General features: G+C 35.3%; 1 protein-coding gene across 3 annotated transcripts in view; it reads left to right on the top strand.

Moving 5' to 3' along the window:
* The window catches only part of LOC138323212 (Golgi-specific brefeldin A-resistance guanine nucleotide exchange factor 1-like), a 30,623-nt gene that overhangs the window by 11,720 nt on the left and 5,581 nt on the right, over nt 1-13,322 (top strand). For 2 of the 3 annotated variants that reach the window (XM_069267628.1, XM_069267629.1), the window contains exons 16-36: nt 78-280; nt 900-1,023; nt 1,473-1,598; nt 2,043-2,125; nt 2,437-2,500; nt 2,707-2,879; nt 3,063-3,162; nt 3,682-3,858; nt 4,120-4,187; nt 4,483-4,672; nt 5,146-5,261; nt 5,621-6,012; nt 6,439-6,605; nt 6,775-7,015; nt 7,928-8,272; nt 8,709-8,839; nt 9,099-9,200; nt 9,593-9,706; nt 10,016-10,184; nt 11,067-11,219; nt 12,373-12,605. In XM_069267628.1, coding sequence (XP_069123729.1) covers nt 78-280; nt 900-1,023; nt 1,473-1,598; nt 2,043-2,125; nt 2,437-2,500; nt 2,707-2,879; nt 3,063-3,162; nt 3,682-3,858; nt 4,120-4,187; nt 4,483-4,672; nt 5,146-5,261; nt 5,621-6,012; nt 6,439-6,605; nt 6,775-7,015; nt 7,928-8,272; nt 8,709-8,839; nt 9,099-9,200; nt 9,593-9,706; nt 10,016-10,184; nt 11,067-11,219; nt 12,373-12,605 — 3,471 coding nt within the window. The remainder of the gene's footprint in view (nt 1-77; nt 281-899; nt 1,024-1,472; nt 1,599-2,042; nt 2,126-2,436; nt 2,501-2,706; nt 2,880-3,062; nt 3,163-3,681; nt 3,859-4,119; nt 4,188-4,482; nt 4,673-5,145; nt 5,262-5,620; nt 6,013-6,438; nt 6,606-6,774; nt 7,016-7,927; nt 8,273-8,708; nt 8,840-9,098; nt 9,201-9,592; nt 9,707-10,015; nt 10,185-11,066; nt 11,220-12,372; nt 12,606-13,322) is intronic. The other variant, XM_069267630.1, reaches the window with a different exon arrangement.

Genomic DNA, 13,322 nt, shown 5'->3' on the forward strand with positions numbered 1-13,322 from the left:
GAAGGAAATATCTTTCATTCAACCAAAATATGACATTTTAAGTTGGTCAATAACATGAAAGTTTTATTTTGTTACAGCTTTACTACACAGGCACAGAACAATTTAACCAGAAGCCCTCAAAAGGCATCGCATTCCTCCAGGAACAGAGCCTGCTGAGTACCCCACTCGACCCAGGGGAGGTAATCACATTCCTGAAGGAAAACCCACGCCTAGACAAGGCCATGATTGGAGAGTATGTTGCCAAAAAGACAAATGTCAAAGTTTTGGAGGCTTTTGTCAAGTAAGTTTTGATCTTCTATTATTTGGTAAACTATGGATTACTTGTCTGAAATATACACAATGATAAAAGGGATTATAAACTGCAGAAGTCACCATTTTAGTGCAGAACTTAGTTACAAATTATATCAATGGAATTTTCTTTAAATCAGGTATAATTGTGTATTTATAGATTTAGGTATTCATTTATATCAATTTCTGTTAAAGAGAATAGTCGAGCAAAGAAAACCAGTCTAAATGCATTCATTGGCCCTCCAAAAGTCCTTGCATATCAAAACGACTGTCAATTTCTGTTTACGTTTTCCAGTTTAGACCAATGAAATTATTGGAAAGCCCCTGTATAAATTTAGCTTCGTGCTAAAAATAAATTTGCCTAACTCTTTGAAAGTGAGACTGCATGGAAATGTCTACACGGACATAGCCAGCGGGAGGATGTTTTAGGTTCCCTATAATATATATTGATTTTTTTCGCAAGCAGAACGATCAAACAGGAAATCTTGCTTTTTTATTTCATAAGAAATTATACTGGATATATCAACACCATTTTTACCTTTATTTACTGGACTATTCAGGTATTTCCAGCTTTCATTCATAGTAATTGATACAACTTTATATTCTCTCAGGTCGTTTAACTTTGATGACTTGCGTGTGGACGAGGCTTTGAGGATGTACCTAGAGGCATTCCGTCTTCCTGGGGAGGCACCTGTCATTTCCTACCTCATTGAACATTTCTCTGACCACTGGCATGTAAGTGTATTATAAGGCTGTAGGTCATCTAGTCCTGAGGTAATTCATTCCTAAATCACATTAAAAAACACTGCTAGTGAGAACTCTCTTGCTCTATCAGTTGAGCATTCAACCAGATACAGAGATATACAGAGATGATTAGTTCAATTTCTATTATAAGAAGTGCCACATGTAAAATCTTAAACATTTAGAGTGCATGTAAACTCAAATTGATCTTGAAATTGCAAAAATTTGTATTGAAGCAAATGCTTGGCGGGAAGATATGATCAGTTAAGAGATAATTGTAAAAAGTGTCATGGAAAATTTACTTATTCTCACACAGAGTGTATTAATAGCAGAATAATCATTTGAGAAAATAAAATATTGAAGTTCAGTGAGGTTTAATATAGTCGTTGAGAAAAAACTATTGTACTGAGATAGCTATTATCAGCTATAATTGTCTATTTCAGAAAAGCAATGCAGAACCGTTTGTCAATGTCGATGCCGCTTTCACACTGACCTATGCTGTGATCATGCTGAATGTTGACCAACACAACCACAATGCCAAAAAACAGAATATACCTATGACTGTAGAGGTATGTGTGTATCGAGAAAAGACACTAGGGTTATTAATGTGATCTTAACACCATCGATAAACTGATTTCATGAATTCTCAATGTACATATACCTTTTTGGCATACATCTTATATTTCACTAGGATTATTTTTACCCCCTCTACTTGTCGCTTTCTGATGCGATTTAATATGAAGCTAGGAGCATTATTTTTGTTGTACAGATATTTCAGTTTTAGTTGTTTATAAAAATATATATTTGCTGCTGGTGTAATACATTTACACTTTTTCCATAAGGCCAAACAAAAAATTAAAAGTCAGGATTTGGATCTTAGACTCTGGTTCCGGCCATTATTTTAGAGTGAAAAACACTAAAAAAAAATCCTACCGACCCTATTTTTTTTGCCAATATAACCCTAAAGTGATTTTACTTTGTCATCAATATTTTTATCCTTTTGTCTGTTTCAGCAATTTAAGAAGAATTTGAAGGAGTGTAATGGAGGAATGGATTTTGATCAGGATATGTTGGAAGAGATTTATAATGCAATCAAGTAAGACAGCCTCAATGCATAGAGTGTTACCGTATCATTTTTTTAATCCATAACTTTAGTAAATCTGTGCCAATATGCACATAATTATGTACATCTAGAATTGAAAAAGATAAGTTCTGAAAAATGTTTGAATATCTGAAGTGAACATTTACTGGCACCAAATGAAAACAGCAGTATACTCAAAATCAGACCAGAGATAAACTGTCGTATATATGAAAGCTTACAACCTCAACTGTAATAGTTATTATAGAGGTAAATATTTAATCAGTAGACTTGTTTGTATTTTGAGGCAAAAAATTCTTATTTTTCAGAAATGATGAAATTGTGATGCCAGCAGAACACACTGGTTTAGTGAAAGAAAACTATCTTTGGAAGGTCAGTAGCAATTCTCTGAATAATTCATCTCATACAAATGATTTGTTTACAATCATGAAATACAATTTAAGTTGTATGGAGTTGTTCCTCCAAATAGAGGCACATTATGGAAGTTGGATGATGATTGTTATATTGTTGTCACACATTCAAACCAAATGAATTTACCAGGTAAATAGGTAATTTTCCCCACTTTAATTATGTTTAAGGTGCTTCTTCGGCGTGGTACTATGAAAGACGGTATGTTTGTTCATGTACCTTCGGGAGCTTTTGACCATGACCTTTTCACTCTGATATGGGGCCCCACTGTAGCAGCCCTGTCCTTTGTGTTTGACAAGAGTGGTGACGAGACCATAATACAGAAAGCTATTGCTGGATTTAGGTATGTGATCCAGAACTTCTGAGGAAAGCATTTACATAAATTTTTGTATGGGAATCTTTCTGAAGTTGTTTGTGGAGTAATTTGGGGTTAATAATGAGCCCAAATTTCACTTGAAATTAGATTGATTCAAAACTGGATTCTTCCATTGATTTACCTAAACTCTTCAAATATTATTTTTTCCAGGAAATGTGCCATGATCTCGGCCCATTATGGAATGAGTGATGTATTTGATAATCTAGTCATATCTCTGTGCAAGTTTACAACACTTCTCAGTACTGCAGAGGTAAGCTTCACCATTACATAAAACTTAGTCTAGAATATTCTGTTCTGTTACGCACAGGCCTACCCAACTAGGATTGGAATCTAACTAGGATTAGAATCAATAAATTGTATGCACAACTGTTAAGTTATGTTTGAATAATATCTTTAAATGTTATATTTTATACAGACCCAATTATATTAAATGTTTGGAGACTGAATAAAAAATGTGGTATTAGAGTATTGCTGCATTCTTTATGTACTCGGTTACATATTACTTTGTGAAATCACAACAGCCTGTATGCATCATAAGTTTGGTTTGTTTTCTCTGTGTTCAGGATTCAGCTTTATCAAAAATCAGAAATATCTGTAATTGGATTTGGCAGTTTTACTGTGGAGTTTGATGCCTACTGTGTAGATCAAAAAAAATATACACATATTTTATATCCACCACCATAATATGACTTCTACACCTGAGGCCAAAAACATTTTTAGGCACATTAAACTACTGGTTGTTTTATTTGTATTAACTTTCTCTCTATAGAGCCCTGAGAATTTACCAATTGTGTTCGGAGGCAACCTTAAAGCCCAGTTGGCTGCCAGGACAGTGTTCGGACTGGCTCATCGCCATGGTGATATATTACGTGAAGGTTGGAAAAATATTATGGATTGTATGCTGCAGTTGTACCGTGCCAAACTTTTACCCAAAGGTTTAATAGAGGTAGGTAGATTGGACTTATTATCATTAATTCTACTTACTGGATAATTTATAATGGCAGTTTATGGTTCATGAGGAATGTCTACGTAATCGAAAGATTGATGTCAGGTCTTGAAGATCAATATTGATAACATAAAAACTACAGTAATTGCATTTTGACATTTTAACTTCAGTAGACATATACCTATCTCTCAGAGACAAGGGGATTGGTATTTTTTGTGAAATGTAAATTTTCCCCATGTAATATCTTTTTTATTCATCCAGGTTGAAGATTTTGTGGATTCCTCTGGAAAAATCAGTATTATTAAGGAGGAAGCTGCTACAAATCAAAGGTAGTTATCTCCCCTACACAATTTACTCTGATGTAAAGTCAATTGGTGAAAAGAAGATTTTAACGATATCAACTTCTTCCAAGGATTCCTTGGACATTGATCTTTTATAGATCATATTTTTTTTTAAATATTCACCCTTATATCAGATTAAAAAGTGAATATGGACTGAAGCATTAATATTTTTGGGATAGTTATATATATTCATTTGAATTCATATTAATTTACTAAAATATGTTATTGTTGCTTTTGAATAATTTCTTTACATATCTTAATTGATCATATGTTTTAATGACAGATCGGAGAGTGGCGTGTTAAGTAGCTTTTACTCCTATTTCACATCTGAGTCACAAAACACCAAGGGTCCGACCCCAGAGGAACAGGAGGCTAGTCGCCTAGCACAGAACTGTATACGGGACTGTCACCTGGAGCAGCTTATCACCGAGAGCAAGTTTCTACGGGAGGACTCCCTACAGGAGTTGATTAAGGTACAAATGTAGCCTGCATAATACTGCAGATTTCCTTAAATCTGCGAATACAAAACACCAGCAAAATATTTTGAATTTCACTACAATTGTGCAATAGTGCTAATATTTCCTAATATTTCATTAAGGGGAAGTTATGTACTATGTTCAATTAATTCCCTAATAATATATGTTCTATTTGCAAAACTGCAAAATATGCACACCACAAATTTGAAGTGCTATACAGTATTGTTATTCCAAAGCCACCTAGTCATAGTCATTTTAAGATATCATGATCTAGAGTTAGGCAGTGTTATTCAGTAATGGTTATAAATGTCTGACATTTTAATCACTCATCCACTGTCTCCTCTGTTCACTTTCTAATTTTGTCTATTATTAAATAGAAAATAGAATGGAATAGGATTCAGGAAAAAAAGGTTAAAAATTTCCTTGTTTTGTGGTGTTAACATTAATTTTTTTTTGCTCTCTATTTTAAGGCCATGATCTTTGCCTCCCAAGGGCCAGAAGCCCACCATTCCATGGGAACCGTTTTTGATGAAGATGCATCTGTATTTTTCCTAGAACTTCTTGTCAAAGTAGTGCTACAAAACAGGTATGTATTGCAGCTTGTGACAGATTTCTTGCAGAAATTAGATAAGGTTTAACTTATTTTTCAATTCCATTATTGACTGATTGCCACACAGTATGTAGCCATGCCTCTTACTCGCTCACGCACATTCCATTCGATGTTGGAGCATGTATTAAATATGTTAAGTTTACTTTCTATGATATGCTAATTATCCTGTTCACAATTTTACTTCTATTCTGATATGGTTTATGCTACTTAATCATGCTGGAATTAATACATTTACTTTTCATTATTATCGATAGTTACAAATATAACTTTCAAATTTGAAAAATCAGAGATTTCATAGCCTGAAATTCATGGAATGTTTTAAATATAACTTGCAGAGACCGAGTCACCCCTGTATGGCAAGGTGTCCGAGACCATATATACAATTTAACTGTGAACGCTGGTGATCATACATTCCTAGTGGAGCGAGCAGTTGTAGGAATTTTAAGGCTTTCAATCAGACTTTTACGTCGTGAGGATATCGCCTCTCAGGTCTTAACCTCCCTTCGTATACTGTTAATGATGAAACCAAGTGTGATTCACAATGTGGCTCGACAAGTGTCGTTTGCACTCCATGAACTGTTACGGACTAACGCGGCCAATATCCACACGGCCCAGGACTGGTATACACTGTTTATGCTGCTGGAGGTGGTAGGGGCGGGAGCCAATCCTCCGCCCTTACTACAGGCACATGCTGAACGCGAACTCCCAGAGGCTCTCTCTGATGCTGGTACGTACAAAACAGGTGCATGGGGCTAGAAACGGTCAAAATACTATAGGCATTTCAGTGGTTAGGTTGCTGTAAAGACGTTTTGTGTAGATAAAGCCTTATACTGGTGACCACTTCTTGGATTCATAAAAAAGCCAGATTATTTTATTTTCAAATACATTCTTTCTATCGCTGCAGATCTATGAATGATGTTATGTTGTGTCTCCACTATTGTAAACAATTATTCTATGGTTTTGTATCTTATTTACTAGTAAATCAGAACTCAGGTAAACAGTAAAGGCCTTATGACCTCTTGTTTGTTCATAAAACCATCTTACATTTGTGACCTCTCCTTGGATTCATGAAAAATCGGATTTTATTTTCCTTTGTGTATACACAATTTTATGAATGGTTATATTGTTTTCACTGAAGATTCCTATGTTGTAGGTGCCCAGAGTGATAGTGAGGTCCCCAGTAGTACAAACGTAGCTGATGGCTATCTGGAGAGGGGCTACACTTCAGACAGTGAACTGTACGAATCTCAAACTAAAAACCATCGCAGTCCATCCCCTCTCGAGGTCAGACCAGTCCCAGAGAATGGAAGCTGGATCCTGGTCAGTATGAAAACTTAATTTGTGCAATTTTGCTTTCCTGTGAAGGAGCATATAATACCAGAATGTAATTCATAATATCATTTTGTATTTTGAAAATTTAAATTTTTTTTAATTCTTAATTTTCATTTGGATATTATACCTCCTTCTTATAACATAAAATTCTCTACAGGTGAACAAAGAGAGCCAGTGTCTGGTTAAAGAGGAGGAGGCGACCCCTAAAGTCCAGCCTCTCTCCAACCAGTACAGTATAGAACTCCCTGAGGAGCTGTGTTATTGTGATAGCAAGTCCCTCATCAAGTCATCAGAGACTCTCTCCTTCCTGGTACGGGACGCCGCTCATGTCACACCGCTCAACTTTGAGAGCTGTGTCCACGCCATTCGATCATTTGTTGAAGCCAGTCTCAATGGAGGTTAGTATATATTGGTTTATCATGAAGGTAAAAAAAATTAAGCCACTTTACAGCATTTGTTATGTGTTAACTAGTTTGTGTAAAACAACTAAACTTTACAAAACAACAACTGCAATGTTTTAAAGTATTTTCAAGAATTTGGAATTTCCACTCATTATTATGTATCCCTTCTAATAAAAATACACGTGAAATAAACTAAGGAAATTCTAAGTACTTTGATCTTTTGCTTCCAAACCAAAAGTCTATTACAGAATTGGTATATTGACATTGACACTTTATACAAGATATTCTGACAGGACTACTATATCAGCTAATTTATTGACATAAAGGAGTAGATATGATAGGACCAGTATTTGGCCTTAATTTTTCAGACCGAAAAATATTAACTCTGATCCACATCAATTTCACATCAACAAATACTCTCATACTTGCCATTCATCAAAACATAACTTTTTATAACCATGCACACGATGTGCTACACCTATGACGTCATCAAATTGATAATTTTCCTCTTCTCGCCAAATTTTGCTAGAAATTTATCATCTGTAGGTTAGAAAAGGCTTGAAATGGATTTGGCCGCCACCTTGGAGCAACTTTATATTTTGCATGGATATGCGTAAATACACGATACACAACGTGTGAAAATCTCTTTCTGCTCTACGAAGGCGGCCACATTCATTTTTAGAGAAAACCACTCAAAAAGTATGATTTTTCAAGGATTTTTGTGAAAAATGGCGGGAAACTGCATGTTGATGACGTCATAGTGAACATAATTGGCACATGCGGGATATTTTCGGGATGTAATGTGTTAGCAAATGTATTCAACTGTTATATGGCAAAATATGTTGTTCTTTACTGGAGAATTAATTTCGGGGCCATATTCGAGTCTTAACGTACCTTCTCCTTTGGTAGGCCGCCAGAGAGCCCCAGCCCCAGTCAGACATACAAAAAATGGAAAATTGCAACATAAAATGTCCAAATCTAAAAAGGAGCAGGACAAAATGAAACGTTCTCACTCATCGCCAACACACCTACACAATATGGCCTCGTCTGATGATGAGGGGGAGGGAGAATCAACAGCTGCTGGACTCCACTCACTGTCTATCCAGCTGTTGGATTTAATGCACACCCTCCACACTCGAGCTGCCTCCATATACACATCCTGGGCCAAGGAGGATCATCCATCCGAGGAGGGCGAGACGGTCGACGCTGGTCACAGTTCCCTGTGGGTCAGGTGTTGGTGCCCTCTACTCCAAGGTAGGTCAGGTGTTGGTGCCCTCTACTCCAATGTAGGTCAGGTGTTGGTGCCCTCTACTGCAAGGTAGGTCAGGTGTTGGTGCCCTCTACTCCAAGGTAGGTCAGGTGTTGGTGCCCTCTACTCCAAGGTAGGTCAGGTGTTGGTGCCCTCTACTCCAAGGTAGGTCAGGTGTTGGTTCCCTCTACTCCAAGGTAGGTCAGGTGTTGGTGCCCTCTACTCCAAGGTAGGTCAGGTGTTGGTGCCCTCTACTTCAATGTAGTCACTTGTTCACATCATTCTTACATAATTATATGGGAAATTTAATTAAAATTACTAAAAATGAACAGAAGTAAAAATGGTAAAATATTATACGTCAGAATATGAATTAACTTGACTCACCTTTTATTTAAAGATAAGAAAAAAATGTTATAAATTTTATATCATGCTGTATTGTAGGAATTGCTCGTCTGTGTTGTGATACTCGACGACAGGTCCGCAGTCAAGCTTTAACATACCTCCAGAGGGCGCTACTGGTACATGATCTTCAAACGCTGTCAGCGGCAGAATGGGAAGCATGTTTCAACAAGGTAATAGAGAGAATTTATTCTCCGTCAAACCAAATGCTCAATGAAAAAATTCACATGATGGCAGAGAGTCATTCTTGGAAATACATTCTTAGATGTGTAGATAATTAATTCATGGCAATGAAATGAGAACACTACAGAGAACACCTATGTTTTGCATAGATTCCTTACTAGGATCATTTGTGACTTTGTTTTCCATTCTGTGCAATAAAATGAATGAAATCAAATGATCATAGTAACAAATATATTAACTTGATTTTAGGTGTTGTTTCCACTGCTGAGTAAATTACTGGAGAACATAAACCAACAGGACCCGACTGGTATGGAAGAGACTCGAATGAGAGCATCAACTCTTCTTTGTAAGGTGAGTTTTCTTCCCTCTACACTGTGGAAACTCAAATGAGAGTCTCAACTCTTCTCTGTAAGGTAAGTTATCTTCCCTCTATACTGTGGAAACTCAACACTTCTGTGTAAAATGAGTATCTTCCTTTTATATGGAAGAATCTCGAATTAGAGCCTTAACTTTTGTAATTGTCTCCCCTTTATTTATTAGTTAGTTTAGTAGTTTGATTTATACATTTTACAAACTTTTACTGGACCTAAAATGTGGTAGCTTTTATAGGAGAGTATATCCTTTGACCATCTTGGATTTCAAAAAATTGACCACAATGTTTTGAACTTGAATGAGCAATTATACCTTTCTTGTTATTTGAATTATAGTGTTAATTGTAATTGATGACTTGTCTTTAATTCCAGGTATTTCTGCAGCACCTTAGTCCATTGTTATCCCTGAGCACCTTTACAGCTCTCTGGCTGACCATTCTCGACTTCATGGACAAGTATATGCATGCAGACAAGAGTGACCTACTGGTAACTACTATTCTTTAGAACTTTAATTATTTACCTAAAGCATGTTACAAATCTTAATATTTAGGATAACAAATATTTTAGATCGTGATTTAATTTTGTTGTCCTGATTTAGGAATTATTTATTGTCTAAATTTTAAACATTGTTTAATGTATGAAATATCAATTTTTTGGTTGTGTATAATTTAATGAACTAAAATTTCAACATGCCCTAACAATATCATCACCTTCCAATAAGCTTCACGTGGATGATTACAATATTGCTAGTATATATACTTCATGTGATGTTAATCTGTGGTGTTTTGTTACCAGCTGGAGGCGATCCCTGAATCCCTTAAAAATATGTTACTGGTGATGGACACGGCCGGGATCTTCCAGACCATGGATGGAACGGAATCTCAACTGTGGAAACTTACCTGGGACAGAATCGACACATTCCTACCTCATCTACGCCAGGAACTGTTCAAATCTCACCAAACTGGTTAGTACAAATTGTTTTATTTTTATGTATTTTCCTAAAAAATTGCATGCAAGTTGTTTGATGATTTTTCCTTAAAGATACTTTTGCCATATTTTTCATACTCATGAATCAAGATGAGCTTTTGATATGGTATTCATTGTCAAAAGTTGCAAACATTTTGAAAAGTACTACCAAAAATTATCATTTTTACATATTTAGTGAAGTGAAATGAGTACCCACAGTCAGACCATGAAGCCAAATTGTGGTCTACTTCATTTCACTTTGTTATTAGTCATTGTAAAATGACTTCTGCAGGTATGTTTCCCCTAAACATAGATAAGGTATGAAAAACAACATTTTTACAGTACAGTGATTTCTGTATTGTAACTAATGATTATAAGACATCTGAAGTCATTTGAATGATTTCCACAGCTTAATTCATCAAAGATTATGGTTTTCAATAGATTAATGAAGAAAAAAGAACATGTCAGGTTTTTTTTGGCTCAGTTATGGTACATACAATTTCAAGTGTATTTAAAAACTGATTTCAATTTATTATCAGATTACCCAATGTCTTATTCACACCAATGATATGATAGTGTACGAATATTGAGACCACTATATATATCATTATTAAAAGATTTCATTTCTTCAATATTCTTAAGTTCATGCACGTGGGCAATGATTTGTACAAGAATAAGTTGTCCAACCAAATATGAATAAGAAATGTGAACTCATATGATATAGCACTTGTGTGAAAGTCCTGAATGTTGGAGAACTCTCTTTGCTTAAATTGACTTTGGATAGTATTGAGAAACTACTATTAATTAATATTTGTTGTGTTATAAAAATTAAAAGCAAAAAGAAATTGAGAAGTTCTGATATTCGTTTTTTCTGTAACAGAACCAAAACCAGTAATCCAGACCCAGCCTGTAAGTGAGGTGCCTGCCCCCACCCCTACAGACAGCCCTGCTCCTCCCCCGGGGACAGCACCAGACCCCCAGAGACAGGAGGAGGTGCCCCTCGAGGGTGTAACGGTTGTGAATAATGTCACAGGTAAAACTATCTAATTAAAGTTTTAGAGTTCCAATTAATCAGATTGATTAACATCTTATAATCACATCACTGCTTTGCTAACCAAAGTTTAATTCTGTTTAATACATATCTCCATCACTAGCAGTTCTGAAAAGGAAAAACACATATAACGGAAGAGCAGCAGTTAAAAAAAAAGTCAAACCTGTCTATAAAGACCAGCCAAGGGATAAAGAGAAAATGGTCTTAGTGTAGAAATAAGTTTAATATTTGGGACCCTAAAAATGTGGTCTTATTAAGCAGGTGGTCTTTATACAGAGGTAGATGCTTAGACAGGTTTGACTGTGATCATTATAGTCCTCCATTAAGGATCATGAGAATCATGCCTAATAGATTCAGTGTACTTTATCCGGTATTCTGACAGTTTCAGTATAGATTTAGCAAATATAGTATTCCATAGCTTCAGATTCAGCTAGAAGTTCTGATATCTTCTGCTGGAAGTATTTCTGACAGCTGCTGTAGCAAAAGTATAGATTAAGGAAGTACAGCATTCCTCTTAGAATTAGCAAGAATTTCTGACAGATAGCTTTGAATCAGTATCAAGTTTCTTGATACATATGAGATTTTTTTTTTTCACTGTTGTGTTAGCTAGCTACATTGTGTATTCTTCTATCTGTTTTACATGTAGCTGCTCACTATCGTCATGTGGATAGTTTGAAAGTCAAGGCTTGATGTTCAAGAAAGCATTCTCATTGAATTTTAGTCAAATGTGTTCATATCAGTTTTTCTTTCAATATTTATTTAGTTATTTAATGAATGCTTTATTCACCACTAATACCAAGTTAAAGTAAATTTCTTGTTTATATCAGCGTCTTGACTTTCAAAGTGCTATTTTGAATCAAAGCAAAACATGTTTATGATAGACTTATCATCATAGATGGATTTATCATCACTGTAAATTAAAACATTTTTCTTACAAAACTTGATTTAAAGTGGGCATCAATGTATTCAAAAATTAGATTAGCTTAAGATATATGTTGATATTTAAGCTTTTTAGAAAAATGAAATTTATTTTGCTTTGATTATGTTTTGTTTCTTCTCATCATTTCTATGTTCATATTAATCATTTTATGTGATTTTTCTTTAAAATTATGTTTGATTTATTCTCAAACTATAGGAGTTCCTTCATCGTATACGGAGCACCACCCCCCAGGCACTCTGACCTACCCTTACTACCAACAAACACACCAACCCTCCCAACCCTATCTACTCCATACCCCCACCCCCCTCACAAACACACCCCTCCTACTCACAGAGACTGATGGGGGTAGTGCGGCCGTCTCCGGGGTACCGCTGTTACTTAACCCAGATATAATGCAGAGTACGTCTGTTCCTTATATTTCTCCACAAGTAAGTCCAGTTCAATTATTGCTTTGAAGCATGGTAAATCGTCTCGAGGCAATTTGTAAAGAAAAAAATATGATTAAGAAACTAAAATGTATTAGCTAATACTTAAATATTATCAGACAGTATTGACACTTTATTTCACTGGCTTGGGAAACTTTTCTTTATTTGGTTGCAAATACACTTCACCGTAAAGACATTTTTAAAATTAAATGATAGTGAAATCATTGGATTTAAAACAATTTTAGCAATCAATTTTAGGGTTGATGTCAATGGAAGTTAATCCTTTCAATTCAATTTGATGGGTTAAACTCCTTATAGCTGCACTCAACTTCATCTCTAGTATTAGAATCAATACTACAGGAACGTGTGAAGATATCATGACTTAATCAGTCAGTTTACACTGTAAACATTACTCACTGTATCACAGGAAATGTGTATTGTACAAAATCTTTTGTTGTATTTGTGGTTGTTAATGAACCTCCAATACAAATTTATCAGTTGTGTAGTCAGTGGGGTTTTATCTAGATCTGCTTAACACAAATATTTCTACCCGCAAAATTATTTGAAAGTTGAATCACAAAAAAAGTACCTATTAAAACATTCCATTAACCAGTAGGGTACATGTACTGTCATTGCTTTTAACTTTCATAAACTTAACTTGGTGGTGTTTCTAAACATTTTCTTCGGGTTAAGGAATATGATAATGATATTCGTTACACA

Source organism: Argopecten irradians, chromosome 5, assembly GCF_041381155.1.
Source record: "Argopecten irradians isolate NY chromosome 5, Ai_NY, whole genome shotgun sequence".
Taxonomy (NCBI): domain Eukaryota; kingdom Metazoa; phylum Mollusca; class Bivalvia; order Pectinida; family Pectinidae; genus Argopecten; species Argopecten irradians.